Source organism: Grampus griseus (genome assembly GCF_964374135.1).
Source record: "Grampus griseus genome assembly, chromosome: 2".
In the NCBI taxonomy this organism is placed as follows: Eukaryota; Metazoa; Chordata; class Mammalia; order Artiodactyla; family Delphinidae; genus Grampus; species Grampus griseus.
In genome coordinates, this window is record NC_139018.1 from 3,323,389 (window position 1) to 3,346,902 (window position 23,514).

At 46.2% G+C, this 23,514-nt stretch overlaps 1 protein-coding gene across 1 annotated transcript in view; it reads right to left on the reverse strand.

Annotated features, from left to right (window-relative positions):
- Positions 1 to 23,514, reverse strand: part of DYNC1H1 (dynein cytoplasmic 1 heavy chain 1) — a 65,695-nt gene that overhangs the window by 37,203 nt on the left and 4,978 nt on the right. The window contains exons 2-19 of the mRNA XM_082649223.1: positions 20,653 to 20,740; positions 18,509 to 18,682; positions 18,018 to 18,273; positions 17,297 to 17,483; positions 15,305 to 15,576; positions 14,986 to 15,213; positions 10,904 to 11,980; positions 10,026 to 10,205; positions 8,423 to 8,572; positions 6,636 to 6,782; positions 4,020 to 4,160; positions 3,493 to 3,669; positions 3,249 to 3,359; positions 3,046 to 3,165; positions 2,394 to 2,633; positions 636 to 791; positions 392 to 505; positions 46 to 156 (exon numbers count right to left, since the gene is read on the reverse strand). Coding sequence (XP_082505349.1) covers positions 46 to 156; positions 392 to 505; positions 636 to 791; positions 2,394 to 2,633; positions 3,046 to 3,165; positions 3,249 to 3,359; positions 3,493 to 3,669; positions 4,020 to 4,160; positions 6,636 to 6,782; positions 8,423 to 8,572; positions 10,026 to 10,205; positions 10,904 to 11,980; positions 14,986 to 15,213; positions 15,305 to 15,576; positions 17,297 to 17,483; positions 18,018 to 18,273; positions 18,509 to 18,682; positions 20,653 to 20,740 — 3,929 coding nt within the window. The remainder of the gene's footprint in view (positions 1 to 45; positions 157 to 391; positions 506 to 635; positions 792 to 2,393; positions 2,634 to 3,045; positions 3,166 to 3,248; positions 3,360 to 3,492; positions 3,670 to 4,019; positions 4,161 to 6,635; positions 6,783 to 8,422; positions 8,573 to 10,025; positions 10,206 to 10,903; positions 11,981 to 14,985; positions 15,214 to 15,304; positions 15,577 to 17,296; positions 17,484 to 18,017; positions 18,274 to 18,508; positions 18,683 to 20,652; positions 20,741 to 23,514) is intronic.

The following is a 23,514-nucleotide window of genomic DNA, read 5'->3' on the forward strand; positions in this document are numbered from 1 at the left end:
CGTGTTTCTAGCGGACACCTGTGACCGCAGCTCTGGGTCACCGACCTTGAGGTAACCTTTCAGAAGCCTCTGGACAAACTCGTAGGACGCGTACTGCCGTAATCGTGCGGGGAAGTTTTTCAGCTGGTTCAAGAGGCCATCTAAATTTTGCCGAAGCTGTCAAGAGAAACACAAGACGGTATTTAGTTTGCCAACATTCCTTTAAACGATGGAATATTTTTAAAATGGTTTCAGGAGAAATTTTACATTAATCTGGATGAGTAATGTAAACGACCATCAAGTGACGTTTTGTGAACTCTAACAGTTCCTTGCTTGCCGAGTTTCTAGGTGACGCCTACAACTTTCAGTGCGTGAAGGCGCGTACATAACAGCTACCGGTAGCTCCACGTACCTTCCGAGGCTGCACTGAAACCCACGGCTGCTCCTTCATCTGATCGATCTGCTCCCAGACCTTAGAGAGTTCTGACCAAACGCCTTTGAGGTCCTGTAGCTCCTCTAAGGCCACCTGCGATGAAGCAGAGTAAAGCAGCTGAACTTGGAAGCAGAACCACCCCACGGCTCTCGAGACACTGTGGGCCAGAAGCAGCGTGAGCACGAGGGGCCCGGCCCCAGCTGCCCGCTGGAGCGGTTCGTACCTGGACGCGCTCTTCGCTGCCACCGAGAAGTCCCGTATCTGTCAGTTCCAGCGCCTCCTTGGCCTTCGCACACTTCTCCCTGTCGTCCTTCAGCCTGCCGAACTTTCCTTCATATATGGTGAGAGCCTGAAGCGCCTCCTCCGGGCGAAGGTTGCCCTGAAGCAGAGTCAAGGCCAGAGGATCAGAGCCGGGGCTCAGGACACACGAGCTCTGGCTCCGAAACGGTGGAGGGGGCCTGCTGGGCTTCTAGAATATGTGACTCCTTGAACACGTCTACGTGCATAAACATCCAAAAGCTGTACACTGATGATGCACGTCCATTACTGGATGAACTTTTACCTCCAGGGTTGACACGGGGAAGATGGAGCACCTCTCGACTCAGCCATCCCCTCACTAAGTGCCGAGGGAGATGGAAGAGAAGAGTCAGGACAGACCTGGGCCTGGAGCAGGACGCTCCTGACTGAGGGGACAGGGTGCTTGGGGCTGCCAGCCACGCCCTCCCTGAGGTGCGGAGTCGTTTATCAGTTACCGAGAGAAGAACGAAAAGGAAAGCACTGTTCTCACTGGAGGAGACTCTGCTTCAGTCTTAACACTGTTGACACACTTCCTTTCCATTCTGATAACCTTTGAGGATAACTACACAAAATATCGAAGTTTTCACTCTAACACATTACTAGCAAGGTGAGGCAACAAAAGATATTCAAATTCAGGTGATCACACTCTTTGTCTAGTGATCAGTACTCACTCCCCTGCAGAGCCTGGAAGCTCTGGCGTTAGCAAAAGCACAAGCCTGCTGAACAGCGGGGCCCCTCGGCCAAAATGAAACACAAGGCAGGACCTTGGGCCCAGCAGCACAGAGGCCAACCCAGTAGACGTGGGGCGGCCAAATCAGCCCCCAGCACTGGTGCGGAGAACCTCCATCCACACTACAAAGCCAGACTGACGTTCAGAGCATTTCGAAACCCTTCCCCTTCTATGCGTACGTGTATGTCTAAGTTTGAATTCCACCCAGTGAGCCAGGCAGACCGTGACCTACGTGCCTGAGCCCCACACTGGCCGTCCCCCTGCCTGGACGCCCCCTTGGCCACGGCACGCTTGCCAGCCCCTCCCTCAGCCTCCACATGTCAACCCCCTGCAGAGCAGGAAAGCACCAACACCCCTTTCCCGCGGCACGTATCACCATCTGACTTAAAATACCTGTTCTTCCCGTTCACTCTTTACCCTCCGTGCCCCAGTGGAGCGTTAACTCCATGCAGGTAGGGCTCCTTTCTGGTCACCACTGTATCTCTGCTGCCCAGAATATAGTCGGTGCTCAATAAATACTTGAATGAACCCAGAGACCAGGGTGTGGCAGGTCCCGGTACAGAAAGCCTAACGACCGCGACAATGACGTCAGAGTTCAGGGCTGCCCCCCACTGCACAGACCTAGCAGTGGCGGCAGCGGGATGCTTGGCCTGTGTCCACGAGAGAGGAAATTCTAACTTCTGACTATGCCTAAGTAAGAGGATAACTTACAAACAGAAAAACGTTAGTCTTTAAAACAATTCCCTGACTTAAGTGACTGTCACGAGGAGGTCTACGTCGGCTTTTGTGTTTCCAAATCCACTACCTGCAAGTACTGCTCCTTTTAATTACAGGGAAAAGTCTTCATTCTGGAAATCTAAGCCATGGCAGGGCCTTTTAAGTCTCCGAAAGCAGAGACGCCAGGTCACCTGCTGCCGGCTTGGGAGAAGCTGCGGCGCCGGGGGCGAGACTCACCGTGACAGGCTTGGTCTTCTCCCAGTCGGTCAGCAGGTCGGAGGTGCGGCTCTCCACAGCCCGGTCCTCCTGGACGATCTTCATCTGCAGGTTCGCCACCTGCTGCTGGATGGCAGAGTCCTTCCGCCGCATGATGTCGTTGAAGGCCCCCCACTCTCCCTCGATGTTGTCAATGTAAAGCCAGGAAGGCGGGAACTGGAACCTTTGCTTTTCCAGCAAGCGCTGGCCGTTGCGGTAGAGCTTTGAGGGTTACAGAATAAACTTAGCACTTTCCTTCACAAGGGCAGCAGAGACTGCCGTCAGGTTCCCACGGACGGGAAGGCACCCCGCGGCTATGGAGCACACGTGCTCCCCTCCCGACGGCGCCGTGGCCAGTCCCGCGACTGCTCCTGGCTGCACCGGGCGGCCCCGAGCAGGGTCTAAGCGTGCTAGAGCTGGGCGTCACACCCTCCTTCCAAACTATGAGAAGGTAATACAAGTTTGAGGACCTGAAGGCCCACAACTACAGCAAAAGATTTTAAAAGACAGGAGCCTGTGGTTCTCAAACCCTGAAGTGCCTAAGAATCACCTGCCCACCCTTACAAGCACGGCAGGGGCACGACAGAGACGCGCCGTAGACCCCACCTGAGACACAGTGAGGGACAGAGCTCACCTCCACTTGCTTTTCAAACTGCTTGATCTTCCGTTTCAGAGACTGCACGTAGGTGATGAAGGTCACAGCGTCGGAGGTGCTGGCCGTGTCCACGGAGTGCTGCTCCAGCTCCTGGCGAGACTGTCCGGAGAGAGCAGAGCGTTTAACGGAGAGCCGAGGGGCACCAGGGGGTTCATCACACCGGCAGGACCCTGCCTCCTCACCTTGGAGATCTGGGAGTGGAACTCTGTCATGTTTGAGCCAAGCATCTGCCCAAATTTGCTGAGGACCTCCTTGTGCCAAGAGTCGTACTTCAGGTTCACCTTAGACTGGACCTGCAGGTGAAGGAGCACACGACAGCGGATGAGCAAGTCTTTCACGCTGGAGTGTTTATGCCTCAACTTCATTTTAGTCAGATGTTGCCGTCCCAGCTCCCTGGACACCTTTCAGTGAGACAGCAGAGCTCACCTTGCCGTAATCTATGACTACTGGTCCGAACTCCTTCTTGGTCTCTGCATTGTCAAAGGTTCCTCGGGCCTTCCTTATCTGCACCAAGAGCGCCTGCCACTTGTTGAGATCCTCCCCGAGTCTGTTATAGATGTTCTCAGCTTGCATGTCCCACAAACACTGATACTGAAGCCAGACCTGCAAGTGAAGAAGAACAGAGTTAAACACTACAGTTTGACTTTTCATTTTGTAAAATATTAACATATATTTTCATATTCTGTTAAAAGTCTCATGTTCTTTCATCGCCGTTAGGAAAACTCTCACTTCCAATCCTCAGAATTTTCCTATCAAAAGAGAATAGTTTCCTGTTCTCCAAAATGATTAATATCCCACAAGGTTTGCCCTATTGTTCACTCCTTGTTTTAAGACAGCAAATATCACCTCATCGTTTACATTACACATAGTCAAGGCCTTTTAGCTCCATATTCATTAAATCTCATACCCCTAAGTGTGTAAGACAACATACTTGAATGTAATTAGCTTCTCACCTTGACATACTGCTCGACTTCAGTTACGATGCCCATGACTGCAGAATAGGATTCCTCCAGGGCAACGGGGCCATCTGGCATCCGTGTTAGAGCATTCCGGTAGAATTTCTCTTCTTCGGTCAGTTCATAGTGGACACCCACCTAACCAAACAAAGCCAGAAATGAACGCAGGTAGTGCGCACGAAAATGTGAATCTCAGAGTCACTTTCACTTAATTAAAATAAACCGAAAGAAACTGTATTTAAGGGATAACATTCACTTATCCCAGTCACAGGTAACCAGAAGCCTACTTATAATATAACTCCTCAAACCAACAAAAGGAACATCAACCACAAGCCAAAAGATGTGGTGTCACTACCGGCACAAGGCAAAAACGGTTAGAGAGCAGGCGCCCCAGAGCAGGGCCCTGCAAGACCTGAGCCTCTCATCCAAGGAGGCAGGACCGAAGGTGGCGCCTACGAGAGCGTGAGGTGACCACGACCAAGTGTTAACACCAACGTGGATGCTGGAACCCGCGACACAGTCATTCCTTTGTTTCAACCACTTGTGGGCTGTCACGTGCCAGGCACTATTGTAGGTACAACAAGCGGACAAAAACCTCTGCTCACATAGATTTACATTCTGTGGGAGGAGAGAGACAACTAAGGGAAAAGCAAAATACGCAGTATGTCACAGGGTGAGCAGTGCCATGGAGGAAGGAGGGAAGAGGGGGCGAGGGGACGTGGGAGCAGGGAGGATGTATTTTGAGCAGGGGAGCCAGGGAAGGCCTCACTGAGGAGGTAACGCATGGGCAGGGACCAGGAGGTGGAGGGAGGGAGCCTGGTGAGTACTTGCTCCCAGGGCTTCCGAGCAAGTGCAAAGGCTCAGGGGCAAGAGTGCACCTGGCACGTGTGAGGATGAGCAAGAGCCCAGCGCTGGCTGCAGCAGAGCCGTGAGGGGAGGAGCAGATCAGGGAGGCGGCGTGTCACGTGGGGCCCAGCAAGGTGCCGTGGTGGGCGAGACAGGAAGCCGTTAACGGGCTCCGAAAAGAGAAACGTCAGGGCGAACACACAGTTTTAAGACGCGCTCTGGCTGCTGTGTTGACGACAGATTGTAGGGGGCAAAAGCAGACACAGAGAGACCAGTCAAGAGGGGGCTTAAATAATCCGACTGAGGGATTATGGTACCTTGGACGGTGGTAGCGCTGGATGTGGTAAGAAACAGATTAGGGTTATTTTTTTTTTCAATTTTTAAATTAATTAATTAACTTATTTATTTTTGGCTGCGTCAGGTCTTTGTTGCTGCCCGCGGGCTTTCTCTAGTTGCGGCGAGCAGGGGCTACTCTTTGTTGCGGTGCGCGGGCTTCTCATTGCGGTGGCTTCTCTTGCTGTGGAGCACGGGCTCTAGGCGCATGCAGGCTTCAGTAGTTGTAGTGTGTGGGCTCAGTAGTTGTGGCTCGCGGGCTCTAGAGCGCAGGCTCAGTAGTTGTGTGGCATGGGCTTAGTTGCTCCGTGGCATGTAGGATCTTCCCCGACCAGGGATCGAACCCGTGTCCCCTGCATTGGCAGGCAGATTCTTAACCACTGCACCACCAGGGAAGTCCCGATTAGGGTTAATTTTGAAGATAACGACAGTGGGTGTCCAGAAGCAGGTTGGAGGATGGGAAAGAAAAGACTGGGGGAGGAGCAAATCTGAGGGAGGGGTCTGAGAGACAAGTCCAGTTTGACACGTCCATCAGGTGGTCACATGGAGACGCCAAGGAGGCAAAGGGACCGGCAGTCTGGAGTTCAGGAAAAGGCCTGGCTGGAGACAGGAACACGGAGTTGTGGCACTGGTATTTAAAGCCAACCCGCTGGATGAGACACAGAGAGAGTGGGGTGGAGACGGCGCTGAACACGTAGAGCCAGTGAAGCAGACAGGCCAGCAAGGTGGAGGAAAGCCAGGAGAGCCGGCAAAAAGAGTGTGGCAAGGAGGGGGCAGGACAAAGAGAACTGAGCTTACGTTCACAGTCAAGGAAAGAGACACGCCTCCGGATAGGATCACTGTCTTCCAGAAAAGTCGGTTACAGCAGAGATCGTGGAATATGTTTATTTGAAAACCACTGGTCCTGTTTAGAAGTACTATTGCCTAGAGACCAGGGACTGAATGCAACGGTCTCTTGAGTTTTCCTTTTGCTCTAGGAGTGTCCTACTAAGAGCATACTATATCTGGGATTTGCTTTAAAATAATCTACTGCTGCGGGGTGGGGAAGGGAATATGATGAAACAAAATTGGCCACATGTTGATAAATAAAGTGGAGCTTTATTTATGAGCTCACATGATTCCCTCTGCTTTTGGGTATGTTTGCAAATTCCCATAATAAAAATGCAAGTGGGAGGGTGGGCAGGGAAAAGCAGGAATTAAAATTCCCACAGAAGTTCACGGAGGGAATTTCTAAGAGACCACTGACACCAGACCTCCAAACCCGACTGTGTGGAAAAGTAACTACTGGGAAGAACGTCAGGTCACACAAAGCTTCCTCCAGCTTTCCCTCAGAGTGCCGAGCTGAGGTCTGGAGTTTGAAAAGACGCGTCAGGAGCTCTTTAAAGAGGCGCGTGGAGGTGGAGTCCCAGAGCAAGAGGGAGACGCAGAGCTCACCTGGTACCTCTGACTCTGGATCCTGGGGAGAGACAGTACCACCATCTTCCAGGCGAACATCTCCTGGTACAGCTTGTACCTGCACTCCTCGATTGGCGGGTTCAAATAGATGACCTGGTTGGTTATTCTCAGCTCATGGACGACATTCTATGAAGCAAAGATTTCATTTTTACTCAGCAATCTATTTCAGTAAAATGGCTTTGATAAAGAACACTTTCTCTCTCTAATTATTAAACTACTTCCGTCTGAACCACAAAGTCTTACTTTATCAACAGACTCGGTCTTCCCTGACTTCATGTTTGTGGTCTGTGCCCCCGCCAAGGAAGAGGAGGTCAGAGGGCAGGCCCTGCTTGGGTCCTTCCTGGGTCCCCCAGTGCCTGGGTGTCATACACACAACAGGTGCTCCGTGAAGCACCATCGGATATGACGTGTGTGATGATATCTGGACACGAGGACCTTGCGACCTGAGAAACCAGTGACACGAGGCTGATTTTACTGATGTATGTTTACAAGTCGGGGTCAGTCTGTGCCACCTGCCAGTGCTTTAAGCTAATGGAGAATTCCAGCTCAGTCTCCACTAGATACTGTATCCACTCAGACACACTCACTGGCTTTTCTGCATCTCAGTATTTTAAAAAGTACACTCTGGGGATGAATATCTGTAATATTCCAAAGTGAAAACATTTTTCAAGCATAAAAGCGGAAAAAAAAAGAAAAGGTATAAAGTCTGCGTAGAAAAGAAACGCCAATTGTTTCTCCCAGATCAAAGTTTTTACTTGCCCAGCTCTTCTAGGCTTCTGTTTTGTGAGACCTTTTTATTGGTAAATATAACACACATACTGTAAACTACATAAAACTAACACATGGCTTAATGAATCAGTGTGAGGTGGACAGCTTTATAGCCACCACCCACGACAGGAGACAGGGACCTACTTGCAGAGTCTGAACAGAACTTTCTGGAAAGCTTGCTAGGCTCCAGTTGACCACTCCGTCACACGAATGGGCAACAGCTGGCTTGGAGACAGACTGCTGTCCTGTGCGCTACTGCATTCTCTCACAAGAATTCGACTCAGATTTTTGTGAAAACAGTGACATTTTAGGGTCATAGTCTGAACACCTGCTTGTAGCAGATTATCATGTTCAGTTCTGGAAATGATTTCTTACACATCATACATGCTTAGAAAGCAGAGATTTTTTTTTCCCAGTGTAAATTTATTTCTAAATATTATTTTCTATTAAAAAAAACTTCTATTTTTGAAACTATTTTAGACTTACAGGAGAGTTCTAAGGCAAGTATGAAGAGTTTCCATACACCCTCACCAGCTTCCTCTAACGTGGTGTAATTACCAAAACAAAGACGTCAGCACTGATATAATACTATGAACTGAAACACTGACTTCAGTCAGATTCCCAGGATCTAACAAGGACACACATCACAGTTAGTTGTCACAGCTCCTCACTCCCTTCCAGTCTGTGACATTTTCTCAGCTTTTCCTGTCTCTCTCTCATGACCGTGGCATTCTGGTGTCCTGTGAGATGGCCCTCCACCTGGGTTCGCCTGACGTTTTCCTCATAGTTACTGGGGGGAAGACCATAGGGGTGAAGAGCCCTTCTCATCTCACCACAGGTGACAGCATACATCTCCCCTGGGATGCTGACTTGGGTCAGCTGAGCGTGGTGGCACCTGTCAGGTTTCTCCACTGTAAAGTGACCTTTTCCCTGGTAGTTTTTAAGGGGAGAACCTTGTTTAATTTACTATTGAATCGGCTGCCCTGGGAAATACTGACCTTGATCTTTGGCTCTCCTCCAGGTTTGTGACTAACTTGAGGTGCGTCCGTATCCATGTCAACCTCTGCTTTATCCTCAGCTTGTCCAAGAAGCACCTGGGTCCAAGCTCTCAGGCCAGCTTGCAGGCGGACGCCCAGTATTCTTTCAATCTGCAGAGAAAACACGTCCAAGAACATTGTTTCTTCCAAACGTTAGCTCAGAGCACGTTAACGGAAAGCTGATGCTTTAGGTCCAGGATGGACTGCTTCTGACTGCAAGCCTTCGCCCCTGCTTCTCAGCCTCATTTCCTCCCCTTCCAGCCTCAGATCACCGTCTGCTAGGCTGACTGTGCTTTCCACTTGCAGGATCCCCACTTATAAGGGATAAAGATACCAACACAAACGCAGCAGATGTAGCGAAGGTCTGGATATTTGTTCGGTATGATAGACAATTTACAGAACAAAAGCATTTTCCTGGTAGCCTCAGAGATAAAACTAGAAAACTATAATTTGGAGATTAAACAATTTTCTTTTTCTTTTCAAAACGGAGGCATAAGTGACATGTAACATTATTATTAGTTCTGGACATACGACATAATGATTCAATATTGGTATATACTGCAAAAGGATCACCACAGTAAGTCTAGTTAACAGCCGCCACCAAACAGTGACCATTTTCTTTCAACAAGTAAAGAAGAAGGCCAGAATTCTCTTCTGATCTGTAACGAGACAAACAGATTGACAAATACATTTCCTATGACTAGGATGTCTGTATGTCTTGTTTAGCGTCTGGCCACACAACCATCCTGGGAATGCTGCGAGGGCGGCTTGAGATAAACTGGGACTTGCAGTCGATTCAGAAGAGGGGGGCCTGTGAACTTTCACTGTTTGGGTCCCACTGGTGGATACACTGCAACTTCTGTATCCATTTTAAAGGAGAAAACCTGTGACCCACACACAACAACTTCAGAACTGACCAACTACCATCTGTCCACTGAGTGACCTCCGCCATAAAACATCCTCCTTCTAGAGACTTCACAGCTGCACTCTGACATACACTGACAAGAAAGCAACATGGGGTGGCAAGTATGCTTCAAACACACACACACACACACACACACACACACACACACACACACACACACACACACACACACACACACACCCCTACACGCGTGAGCCAAGATCCTCTCCACCAGGAATAAGAGGTTCTTGGATGCTGGGTGGGATGGTGGAGGGGGACAAGGTGGTCAGAGAAGGGTGCCAGGAGAAGAGGGCCAGGAAGAACCACCTAAATTATCAGCAGAGCAGGGAAGGGCAAGTAGGAGGTTGTCAAATATCCAGAAAACAGAGAGAGCTCCTTCTCCTCCCCCACAGCTCCCTGCTCCCACCTTACAAAGAAGGTTGCTACGGCCAACACCACAAAGAAGGTTGCTACGGCCAACACCACAGCTCAGCTCTACCATTAGCTACACGGGGTTTCCGGAGAGAACTGGACTGTCACTGGTAACTTCTATGGAAACGCGCTTCTCAGTGACAAACTAATCAGCTATGGAACAGGGCCCACCGCTACGCAGACAGCAGACAAGTGGGCAGCACCGTGTGGAACAGGCCCCATACCCACCTCCATGTCCAGCTTGTTGACCCAGATGGGCAGGTTGGAGTAGGAGTGCAGGTTGAGGTCGTCCACAGCCTTCTGCACTCTGTTCAGGATCTCGGAGAAAGTCTTATGATCATACATGCAAGTCTCCAGGGACCGGACTTCCAGGTCTATTTTTTCCTCAATAATCAGCAGATCATCCACCTAAAGGAAGGTATACTTAGTATTTAAAACAGCCACTCACTCTATTTCTTTATCTTACGTATATTCTTCTCAATTAATAAATGTCCGAGGCAGAGAAGTTCTTCCACAAATCGCTAACCCTACGTGTTGGCGTGAGAACACACCTGTGTCTCTGTGGAGGAAGGGAAATGTATGGAAACGAGCAGCTTCCCCCCTTGCCTGCCCCTGCTCCCGGGAAGGGAGACCTCCGACTGTCAGTTTGGGAGGAGGATACCAACGCGCTCCGCTCAGCACTTTCCCTCGCTGGGAGCCGGCCGCGCACCAGACCAGTGGACTCTGTCCTGCCCGCAGTGGCAGCTGGGCAGCTGGGCGAGGGTCTGGGGTGGAAGTCCAGGTCTGGGGCAGACTGACCGCAAGCACCACGACTGCAGATCGAGAGCCCATTCTCCACGCAGCTTTACCAGTAATAAAGCTCTCGTGCCCTTCACCTCTCTACTGGTTTCCGACCTGAACTCGGGCTGTCACTTAACGGCTTCCCTAAAGCCGCAACACCATCCAGCAGCCCGGTGAGTGAAAGGCTGCTTTCTCCCTCTCAGCGGACTCGGCCCTAAGCTGTAGGGATCACGCGTGCCCTCTGCGGGGGAGCTAATGTATTAACGGATTAGCCATCGCTGGGTTTAGCTCATTCCCCGGACGTGGAGGATGAAAGCAGAACACACCTTTTCTTGGAAGTTGAAGACAGTCTCCGCTAAGCGCTGCACGTAGGGGTCGAGCTTGTAGGACTCCCACACCAAGGCGATGCCCTCCGCGATCAGAGCCTGCACCTCCTTTTTCAAGCCCGCGACCAGCAGGGAGATGGTGTTGCGCTCCTCCACCTTCTCACACGTGCGTTCGTAAGTCCGAACGCTCTCGATCAGCGAGATGGCAAACGGGTAGAGCTGGTTTGCTTGGTGAGCCTTGTTTACAATCGCCAGTGGGACTCGGAAGCCGAGCCACTTGAGGTTTCGAACTTCTTTGGAGAGCGTGATAATCTCGGGGAGAAAGTTAACCTTCAGCTTGAGGACGTTTCCGGACCGGCCCCGGACGCGCGTGCTCTCGATGGTGAAGATGCGGCCTGAGACGCCCAGGTTGCGCTGCTGCACCTTGCGGGCCCAGTCGTCGAAGATCTCCTGCGTGTTGAGCTTCATGCGGAAGCTGTCTCCGTCCTGCTTCAGCTTCTGCCCCTCCACGTGGTTCTCCCAGCCCTTGCCCAGCACGTCCTCCACACGCTTCATGTAGGCCGTCAGCTGTCGGTCGATCTGCTTCGCCCAAATGATGGACCCCGACACCGGTGGCAGGTCGCGCACGTGGCTCATCTTACACGCCTGGCTCTGCGGGTACTGGACCTTGAACTTGTCGTGCAGAGACTCGATGTCGTCCTTCACGCGCTGGATCAGCTGGGTCTGGTACTCGCGGATGGCCCCACGGATGTGAGGCCTGACAAACAGCGCGTTGAACCTGGAGAAAATCCTGAACATCTCATTGGCGTTCTTGGCCGTGCCGAGCTGATCTCGAAGGCGAGCGGTGATCCGGGTCTCCACCCTGTCGATCCTCTCGTCGTATCTCTTCATCGCAGCCTCCCAGGCCTCCGTGCCCTCTTTGGAGACGTCGAGCCCGTCCACCTCCTTGACATTCTCGTAAGCGAGGTTGACCTCCTCTATGGCGTTTGCGTCGGCAGCATCAAAGAGAACCTCGGCTACTTTCATGTCTTGGGGTTCGGGCACCTCTCCTTGGTTCTGCTGTGCCACTGCTGTGACCTGGAAGGAGAGGATTCGTAACGAAAACGTCTGCCAAATGAAGACTCATCCCGTCGCGCACAAGCAGCACACGCCACACAAGATGACCCGTCCACCACGCAGGTTCAACGTTTAGTCAAACGTTTTATAACTACAACTCAACGAGACCATGTAAGACATTATATGGTATGTTTTAACTCTGTGCTGGAAAGATCTTCTGACAATGTAGTTTTGTTGCTTAAGCTAAAAGAACATGTCTTAAAACCTGGGTTTGGGGTTCTTCCCTCTTCAGTGTTTAGACTATGATTAAAATTGCATTGGAAAGCTCAGGAATTCACAGGAGTGCTACGTACAAAGTTAGTATCCAACATGCTTTTCCTTTTTCTTTTCTTTTTTTTAAACTTTAAATTATAATCCATCGGTCCATACCACAGTAGAGGGACAGATAAAGTGCTACGGTAACTGAGAAGAGTCCATTCAGTTCCCTTCATGCTACTGGAGAGACAGCAGAGTACACACAGGATCTTTGCCTCAGGAAATGTTAAGACTTCCAGGCATATCTCAGGCCCACACTCTCACAGAATTATAACACTAGGCAGGGGTCTTGATCTGGGGTCCACAGATGCCTCGAATGAAACTCAGACAGTCTGTGAATTTGTTTGGGGAAAATCATTATTTTCACTAACTCCCTAATTAAATTTAGCATTTCCTTCAATGACGAATGTGGGCTACAGCCACCGCTGTTCACAGTTCTGACTCTGTCATCAATAACTCCTTCCTCATCACATCACAGCTGTACACATCCTACGATCATGTTTATGCTCACTACTTCAAACTTATGGTATTAGGCCTGTCACTAGGTCTTGCTCATTTACATGTTCATGGAGAAGCACACAGATGACTAGATCACAATTTCAAAACTGCTGACAACTGTTTATTTGTAAACCTGTGCGTTTTAGTTTATGTATTTAAAAACATTCTGAGGACTCTGGGTGATGACAGTGTAGGAGCAAAAACTGGGCACGGTGATTAAGCAGCCATTTCAAGACAGCGGAAAACAAGCAATGGCGGCCAGCACCTTGAGCTGTGTTTGTATCAGGTAAGAGCAGTGAGCTGACGGCCGTCCTGCCCGGAGGGGCTCCCATCCGCCAGCTCAGGCAGGAAAACCCGCAGCTTTGCAGGTGGGAGGACAACAGCAATAAGCATAAAGGGGAGATTCTGGAAAAGACAGCCTGACGAGGGCCGAGGTACGAAATTACACGGACACACAGGAGACCCTGGGGAGCCCCGCAAGAATGAAAAGTCTGGGCAGATTTACAGCTTGCTGTCAACCAAGAATTCTATAACTGGTCAAACTATCCTTCAAATATGAGAGTGAAATATTTTTCCCAATAAACGAGAAATGAGGGAAACTGTTGCCAGCAAACCTATGGAACAAGAAATACTAAAGCAAGTCCTTTAGGCTAAAGAGATAAGACAGCAGAGAGTAACTGAGGCCATAGGAAGGAATGAAGAGAACTGGAAACTATAAATCGGGGACAAACGTAAAAGACTGTATTATTATTTTTCTTTTCTTCTCCTGATTTTTCTAAGATATATATGACTGTTTAAAACAAAACTTGTAACACTGTATTGCTGGGTTTACAATACATGTAATAGGTATGTAATATACATGTATGGAAAGAACAGTGTTATTTCCACTGTTATAAGTACGACAAGCAGGAGGAGACAGGGCTACACCGGTTATGAGGTTCAGTCAGTACTGAGCACATCACGATAAATTAAAGATCTAGAGTAATCCCTAAAAAAGAAAATTCAAAGAAATACAGTACAAGTCTATAGAGGAATTAAAATGATATACTAAAAATAACACAAAAGAAGGCAGTACAGGAACAGAGAAACAACAAAATGAGACAAATGGAAAACAAATAGCAAATGGCAGGTCTAAATCCAACCATATCAATAATTATCTTACGTGTGAACAGACTAAGTAGTCCAAAAGCCCGTTCTGAGAATGTATGCCTGCACACCTGAGTTTATTATACATCTTACAAATGTAAAGGACGCACATATTCCATATGGTTTACAAACAAAAAGAAAGCAGACAATGATCTTTTGAAACAATGATATCTGGGAAGAGGGACGTGGCAAAAAAGGGTCCAGACACCCTAGGCCAGAACGAATCAGCCCCAGTCTCAAGTCTCTCATGGACACAATGAAGGGTTAACATTTAAACCAACACACGCACACGTGTACATATAAATTAGTACCGCACTAAGTAAAAAGATGCCGAGGATGCGTTACTAACAATCTGCTCCACCCTGAATAGCAGGCACTCCTATCGGAGAATGAACCCTTCTAGATGGCATAATTTCTAGACATAATTTCAACCCAACTAACAGCTTATTACAAAATTTTCAAACTACAGGAGGGTAGAAAGAATTCTAGACTGAATACCCATATACCGCCATCTAGAGCCTATAATTAACATTGGCTCTGTACTGGCTTTATCCTATATCTATCCACTTACCAACGCTTCTACCTATAAGTATTTCTGGCCTGGGTTTTTTAAAGGGAGAAAGGCATTGGTGAAGAAGAGTGGTGGACTGAGAAGAGATAAAAAAGCACGAACAAAGAAAAGGAGTCATTTAATTCTTTTAATAAATCTGAGGCAAATGCAATTATTATCCACATTTTAGAGATAAGGGGTCTGGGGAAAAGGTTAAATAACGTGCCCCAGGCACATGGCTAGTTCAACGGTGGGATTAGGATTTAAACCCACGAAGTTTGGCTCTGGGGTCCATGCAATTTGGAGATGGGGATGAATCGATGGAGAATGTGAAAGATTTGAACTGAAACACCAGGATTCAGAATCACTAGATCTTAAAAGATTACAGTGAGGGTAAAAACGGAGCTAAGGAAGTACTTCACAGTATAAAACAGAAACAAGTAGTTAAATCTAAACAAAAAAAGAGAGAGGGTCATTCAAACAATGCACATACGAATTTCTAGAATGTGAATCACACCTGTGGCCTCAGGACCCTGACAATGACAGCTCTCAGCTGCTCGTGCTGGCGTCTAAACTTCCTCATCTGGTCCAGGCGAGCCTGAAGCTTCCTGTGGGCAGGGTTGATGCGCCACACCATCTTCAGGTTTTCTTCCCTTTTCCTTTTGACAATGTCTCTCAACAACACCTGGAGTTTCTCATATTCATCATCCCAAGTCTGAAAGACTTCAAAGCACGCGACCATAACCTGGTATATAATTTAAGAAAGGAAGTTTATTATTAAAGCGGATTTTCATCTCAGTGCCCCCAGGTTGGTTTTCTGATATATTACAACTCACTTTTTCAAATTCTTCATAAGCAACATGCATCAGTTTTCTAGTGCCCAGCACTTTGAGTAACTGAGAACTCAAGTCTCTTGAGATCGCCTCCACCAAACGCAGTGCCCTCTGAATGGGGTATTTTGTGTTTCGGATCTTTCTCAGATGGGTGAAAATTGCAACAAGTGCCTGCCTTATCTTGTCCAGCTCAGTGGCAGACAGCAAGTCATTCAGAGGAAAATCTTTCATCAGAGGATTGTAGTCATTCACAGTTTCCAAAGCCTGTTTCAGACCTAGATTAACATAGAAACAGTTAATGGTTTTCACATGAAGTGAGACAACTATAATGTTGTTATATGTCAGTTATACCACAATGAAAAAAAAAAGCAAAAAGATATTTCTTTTAGGTTTAAATACTGGTTAAGTAAACGAAAGTATATCCTCACAACAGAGCATTTTGATGTTGCAAAAGATTTAGTGACACAGAAATTGTGCTATTTGAAAGAAAAGAGTGTTATTAACAAGATAATCCCAGTGTGGTCTCATTATTGCTTTTTTAAGAATATCAGTCAACTCAGACAACTCATATGCACTCCAAAGGCTATGAGTGGTAGCCCCAAAGGTTTCATCTTTTTTTTGCTTTCTATATTATCTAAACATTCTAGTAATACCACCTTAGTATTTTTTTTAACATCCTTATTGAAGTATAATTGCTTTACAATGGTGTGTCAGTTTCTGCTTTATAACAAAGTGAATCAGCTATACATATACATATATGCTCATATCTCTTCCCTCTTGCATCTCCCACTACTTTAGTTGTTTTGTTTTGTTTTGTTTTTTTGCGGTACGTGGGCCTCTCACTGTTGTGGCCTCTCCCGTTGTGGAGCATAGGCTCCGGATGCGCAGGCCCAGCAGCCATGGCTCACGGGCCCAGCCGCTCCGTGGCACGTGGGACCCTCCCGGACCGGGGCACGAACCCATGTCCCCTGCATCGGCAGGCGGACTCTCAACCACTGCGCCACCAGGGAAGCCCTACTTAATTTTAAAAAACTAGAATTTTATCATCCTTAAGAACAGTAAAATTTAAATTTTATACCCATGGCTCAAGTTAGGGGAATGTATTATGGACATGGAATCACAGAAAAACCTGGCTCCTGGTCTTTTTTTTTTTTTTTTTTACTTCCTCTGGCATAAGATTTACAAAAGAAATGTATTAGGAAAGAAATAAAGGTTTCAGAGGTATTAAAAAATTCAAGGTATACACTTCAGTACTAGTGAGTGCCCATATCCCAGTGAACGTATGCAGTATGACCAAAATAACTGGAAGGTTTCCACCCGGAATTCCCTCTAACATGTAACATGTGGGCACCACAACCTTTTTTGGAGGCGAAGAAAAGAACATGACAACTGCTGCAGTCCTGATGACTTGTTCTAACACGTCTCTGGTGGGCACAGAGTGGTAGAGCAATGTCCACCCATGGCCAGTCATTCCACATTTGTGTGCCTGGTACATGCTCATTCAACATCACTCCCCCTGCTGCCTGTTCAGAAAATAACTTTATCTTGACTACTTTTCAGAACAGGGAGGAGGGCAGAGAACAGAGGAAAGGGGCAGGTAAATAGCGGAAGAGAAAGTACTGACCAGCTCTCCTTCCACAGCCCTGTGGGCAAAGAACTTCTGCTTAACATAAACTGTGTTTCTGCTTGGATTGTCAAAAGCACACTTGACTTTACACTAAAAAAGTACAGCCTACTCAAGGAACCAAGTAACTGAGAAAACAGGAGGGACGCTCCCAGCGTCCCCTGTACTCATGCCTAGAAACTGGCTTATGTTCTTAAAACCCTGGAAGGGAAAGGGAGGTATGTGAGAGAATCATTTTCATTACCTAGAGCTGGGGGAAAGATGAGATAAGTTGCCAAGTAAACAGTCAGAAAAGATGGTGCATCTATTCATTTTCATCACAAAACCCAGGTCAACAGCTTATTGATCAGACTATCAGCTCTAGTTCTTACCTGTGTCAGTGTCGAAGCTGACGGTGGCATGGAAACGCTTGCCGTGTTTCAAGATATCCAGCGTCAGGAGAACTTCTGGGCTCTCTCGTTTCTCCTGGATGCGGTATAACGCACGTTCCAAGTTTAGCCAAAAACTGATTTCCTGTAAGGCAGTTCCTGAGGCAGGATCTCGATCAAGTTTGGTCACCTTAAATATAAAATAACATTCAAGAGTATTCAGCATTTAAACAAAGGTAAAAAACGTACCGTTAACTAAGAACATGCATTATAATTTAGTTTTTACATTTCAAGCAGATTTCCTTCCTTGTATTATAAGCGGTTTAGTTTGAAATCAAAGGTCTGGACTTCCCCGGAGGTCCAGTGGTTAAGACTCCACGTTCCCACTGCAGGGGGTGCGGGTTCGATCCCTGGTTGGGGAACTAAAATGCTACATGCCACAAAGCACAACCAAAAAAAAAAAAAAAGAAATCAAAGGTCTGAGACAGCTGAGATTAGCGCTCTCTCAGGGATGGTATTTAAACCATGTCACACGGTACCCTTGACCACTCCACTCCACCCCTGGGCCGACATTAATCCTCCACTGAGCATTCCCAGGACCAGTGGGAGGTACTGCTAACAGTCATCACAGAATTCACCTCGTTGACAAGAACTCGGACCAGTTTTCTCACAGATATTAAAGAGGAAAGCGTTTTACATGACATTTTCAATACTGTGCTCTTACTTTTTGAATTTCTCGGATCCAGCGGTTAACTCCAGATTGCAACTGATTGAGAAAAGTTGGGTCTTCAACCTTGTCTCCAAAGTCTGTAACTTTCGGCTTTTCTCCACGCTCATAACACTGTTTTGCAACATTTGTAATAATTGGATGAATGGGCAGGCTGATCTCTGGAATTTCAATATTCTGCTGCAGGTGAAGGAGTCCCATTTCAAGTTCTGCAATCTTTTTTTCAACGGAAGGAGCCATTTTATCACCATCCCTAAAAAGACAGGAAATGCCTCAAACTTTAGCGCTATTGGTCTCCAAAGAGATTCTATCATCTCAGGTCTGTCAAATGTTAATAATACACATTTTCTTAATGCAACAGATTTACATCCTCTTGGTTTACTAGCTTTTCCCTCCCGATTTCTGAATTTTACATCATCTTCCACAGCGTGTTGTGAACGTTAAGTAAAACACGGCATTCAAACTAACAAAGGAAAAATGGTTTTTACCTGTCTGCCTTGCCAGACTCTCTGATATAGGACTTAAAAAAAGGAGCCACCGCATTGCTAATGAAAGAGTGCAAGGTTTCATACGGCGAGTCTTCACTGAGTGTGAGGACGCGGAGCTGGGACGACACTGGCTTGTCTGCGTCAATCACTGGAGTCCGTTTAATGAATGCCAGGCTGAGAGCACGGAAAAGAAGAAATTAGAACAGTCTCATTCTTCATCAGTTTCAGCGCCTTCTTTGTGTTGCATGCAAACTAAAAATTCATTTGAATGTTTTAATTTTTAAATCATATTAGGAATAGACTAAATTGTTGCTTTTCTAATAGTGAAATACATTGCTTCTCTTTCTTTACTCACCTATGTGAGAACTAGCGAATCAAGGTTAAGGTTATAACATGTGACCATGAAAGCAGACCAAGTTAGTTTATCTCACATGGGGGTTGAGTTCATAACCTTGCCCTCAGGAAAACTAACCTCCCTAGCAATTGCAAGTTACTAAGCCCCGATTAACTTAAATCCGATCTCATAATAATTTGTCCCATTCATTTACGGCATTGAATCACATGTCAACTTGACTAAACAAAAGTCACCTGCAGGTTGAAGTGATGAGAGGACACTCCAGGCCCCTGCAGCCTGGCCTAAACCAACCCTTCCAGCTTCATCTCCTGCTACACACCCCCTACCCCACCTGAGACACCCTTTAAACTACATGGCCCATTCTCTAAACTTCATGTGCTTTTGTGTAGTTGCTTAAGAAACCTACATTCATCTGCTGAAATTCCAAGTAACCCCCAAAAGCCAACTCCAGCATCACTTCTCCCGTGGGGCCATCCCTAAGCAGGAGCAATCTCCCCAGTCTTCGTTTCATGGTATTCTACACCTCTAAGATTTGGCCAAGTATTACAGCTAGTTGTGTATCTGCCATCCTTTCTCCCAAAAGACCATAAACTTCTTGGGAAAAGGAGCTATGTTTTATTCCTTTGCACACCTACTGCTGTATCTTACACATAACAGGTGCTCAAAGGTGGTTGAATTAACAGCTTCAACAGAAGCAATATTTGAATTTTCCAGTTCTCATATTACGTATATGTACTTTATACATAATACTTCACATTATTCTAAAAAGTCAGTGAAGCTTCCTGATGTGACACGCTGAGAAGGAACACAGTCACAGTAGTATTCCTGCTGAAAATGTGCAACTTGACTGTAACCATGGAGAAACATCAGACAGATCCAATGGAGGGGCAGTCCGTCAAACTACTGGCCTGCACTTATCAACAATGGCAATGTCATCAAAGACGCAGAAAGAAAGACACAGAATTGGATTCTGGATCATGGGAGAAATACTGTAGGGGACATTATTGAGAAAATATGAATACGTACTATACCTAGAGTAATACTGTACCAAAATTTCTGGAATTTGAAAATTGTACTGAGGCTGTGAACAAGAATGTTTTTGTTCTTAGGAAATGCTGTGAACTATTTAGGGATAAAGGGGCAGGTTGTCTATAACTCTCAAATGGTTCAGGAAAAAAAATGATGATGCAAACGTGGCAAATGTTAACTGACATCTGGGAGTTCTACATGCTACCCATGCAACACTTGTAAGCTTGAAATTATTCAAAGTAAAAAGTTTTAAAAAGCCAAGGCAAGATAAACATTTATGCACTTGAATTTGAATATGTCTACTGGAGTATAAACTGGCACAACCTTTTTAAAAGGTGGGAGATCTGGTAACACACATTAAAGACTTCAATGATGCATCACATCTGAACCAGTAATGCTATCTTTAGGGATTTATCCTAAAAAGAATCAGACCGGTGTACCTATGAATGTTTACTACTTACTTGTAATAATGAAAACCCAGGTATACTCTGAGAGCATTATTAGATATGCTAAGTACATTATGGCTCAAACCTAGAATGGATGATGCCATGATATGGCAATTAAAATAAAAATATTTTAGATTTTATACTGACTTGGAAATCCTCTTAATTTGAATAAATAAAATCAAAGATAAGAAACTGAATTAAAGAGCAGAAATCTTTTGAGTGTTTTCTTAGCATCTTTGTCTGAGTCGATCAGGATTTACATTTAATCCTCACAAGTTTATAGTCCAAAATAATGGTATATTCATACTACTCACCTATTGGACTTAACTCCATAATGAATGTCTATGTTGATGTTATAGGAAATAAATTCTTTTTCTTCTTCTCCTTCATCACCAACATCCTCTACAAATCATAATAAATATTCTATCAAATTCATGTCAGTATTCCAATTTTTAATTTATCAACTGTTCAGAGCACGACTAGCCTCACCCCAACCCCAGCCTGACGTTTAAACCCCTACGTGACTCGGCTCTACCGAATTCTCCCTTCTACCCATTTTTTCTGACTGCTGACCCAGGCACTTATTTGCTGTGGGATCTTGGGCAAGGTTCTTAACTTCTTGGCATCTCCGTTTCCTTGTTTGTAAACTGGGGACGCACTGGCATGCCTGGGTCGTTGAATGACTGACTGAGCCGCTGCCTAGAGTGGGCCCCGGCCCCAGGGCGGTGCTAGGTGGTGTCCGATAAGGCCAAGTTCTCCCCACCGCATCCCAGCAGTCTCATCCCCTGTGCTCCAGTCACAGAGGTCGCTTCCCACCCCCAGCCCCAGGGTATTCTGCTCAGGTGTCTACTCAGCACTTGCTATGCGACAGGCATTACTTTAGGCGCATCACACATCTACCCCTCAACGACACTATGGGGCTTGGCATGACTATTATTATTATTATTTTCCAAGCAAGGAATGTAAGTAAATTGCCCTCAGACATGTGACTGGAAAGGGACAGAGTGAAAATTCAGAAGTCTGATTCCAAACCCAGGCTCCTCAACAGCCTGCCCTCTTCCCTCTTTAAGGCCCCTCCAGGGAAGCCCCCAGCAAGAAGCATCCCCAGGTCACCAAGGGGGCATTCACCTGGCTGTCCCCTCTGCTCTTACGGCGCTTTCACAGCCTGCTCTGGGGTCAATTTAGGAATACAGCAGTGATTTGAAAAAGCTTACTGGAATTTAATGCTAAGATAACTCAAGACACATGCGAATAAAATTTCTAGATAAAAATGAAAATTGAAAAATTAATATAAAAATCATAAAAATGGGAAGTAATACAAACCTCTGGATCTAGTACTGATCAGCTAGATGGGTACACCCTCTAGCTGAATCATCTTTGGGACGACATACTGTATGGAATAACTGCATTAGCAAAAATTAATATCGAAGGATTAATCTAACTTGATATGTACGATTCACCTTCACTTCTACGTCATGGTGTAATAACAAAGGCAGTAGACTTAACTAAGTGATCTCGGGAAAGTCATTTTTCTTCCTGTCAGTTTCAAATTCGTAAAACGTAAAAGGGGCAACAGAGGAGGGGGTGGGATATGAAATTAGGTGGTCTAAAAGGTTTCTATAAATGCTAAAAACTACGCACAAAAGCTATTTGCTTCTTTCGTTTTAAGATGAGACAAATACAAAATTCACACTAAAAGAATATAAAGTATTAGTATATTTATTTATATATATATAAATATATATTCATCAAGACAATTACTCTTCCAAAATGTTGTTTTTAGTATAATTTTAGGAAGGAGAGGAGGAGTGAGTGGCGGAACATTTTCGTATGCCAGTGACTTCCTAGCTGTTTTTTGGGTTTTTTTTTGCCGTACGCGGGCCTCTCACCGTTGTGGCCTCTCCCGTTGCGGAGCACAGGCTCCAGATGCGCAGGCTCAGCGGCCATGGCTCACGGGCCCAGCCGCTCCGCGGCATGTGGGATCCCCCCGGACCGGGGCACGAACCCGTGTCCCCTGCACTGGCAGGCGGACTCTCAACCACTGTGCCACCAGGGAAGCCCCCTAGCTGTTTTTTAAAATTCTAACTACCTGAAAAAAACCCCAAACCAACCAACTGAGTTTTTCTAACTACTGAAATGTGGACATACCACAAGATAAGATAAATCATACTGCCTGAAACCAATCAAACATATAATTGCAATCTGTAAAACACAAAGACAAAGAGTATAAGGAAATACCCCCAACCTAAAATAGTTGTCAGGGTGGTGGGATTATGAAATATTTTTTCCCTTGATTTTTGGAACTTTCAATAATGCTGTTCTATGACTTATATAAAATATGTCATTAAGATAACACCCAAACAATAAATAGACAATAAAAGTAACATTCTACAATCACCAAAGGAAATTACTAAGTAAAAAATATGCTGTAACCTTGAATCATATCTTCCTCCCGGACAGAGCGGCATCCTCTATACAAATAAAATCATACAGAAAACATGCCAACTGGACACAACATCTAACCACATCCCCAGCACATCCTAATGCGAACAGGGTTACAGGAACTGGCAGCAGGCCAGGTGATGAGTCACGGCTGTCTGGGGACCACTGTGAACGCCCAGCCCAGCCCAGCCCGCGCTAGGAATAACACTGCAATGCAGCAGGAGACGGCTGGGCTCGGGAACGCACACACGATGACATAATCCTCAGACACGGGTATGCAAAATACGTGTCCTCTACTGCTCTGTAAAAGTCTAACTTCCTTTGATGACAGTAATTTATGCAAGTCATTATTAATATCAGCCACAAACTACATTTTGGATTAGTTTTTTAACGCTCTTCCCCATAAATACGAAGACCCCATGAAGTCTGAGGATGTCCGATTCCCGTTATAAAGAACACATGACACTGTTTCATAAACTGCTGAACAATTTAAACTTTCCTGCCTCTTTATAAATTATTGTATTTTCCAAATAACAATAATTCTATTTCTGCAGAAACTTTAAAAAAAATTGTTTAAAGGAGGAGAGAAAGACACTTATTAGTTGATTCCCAACAAAGAGGGTACTAATCCTGCTATATACGAACACCATCTGCACGTTTATCAGGTAATACCACTTTCGGTAAAGTCTGAACCAGTTTCCTAATGATGCTAAAGTTACTGGTTAATACACAAC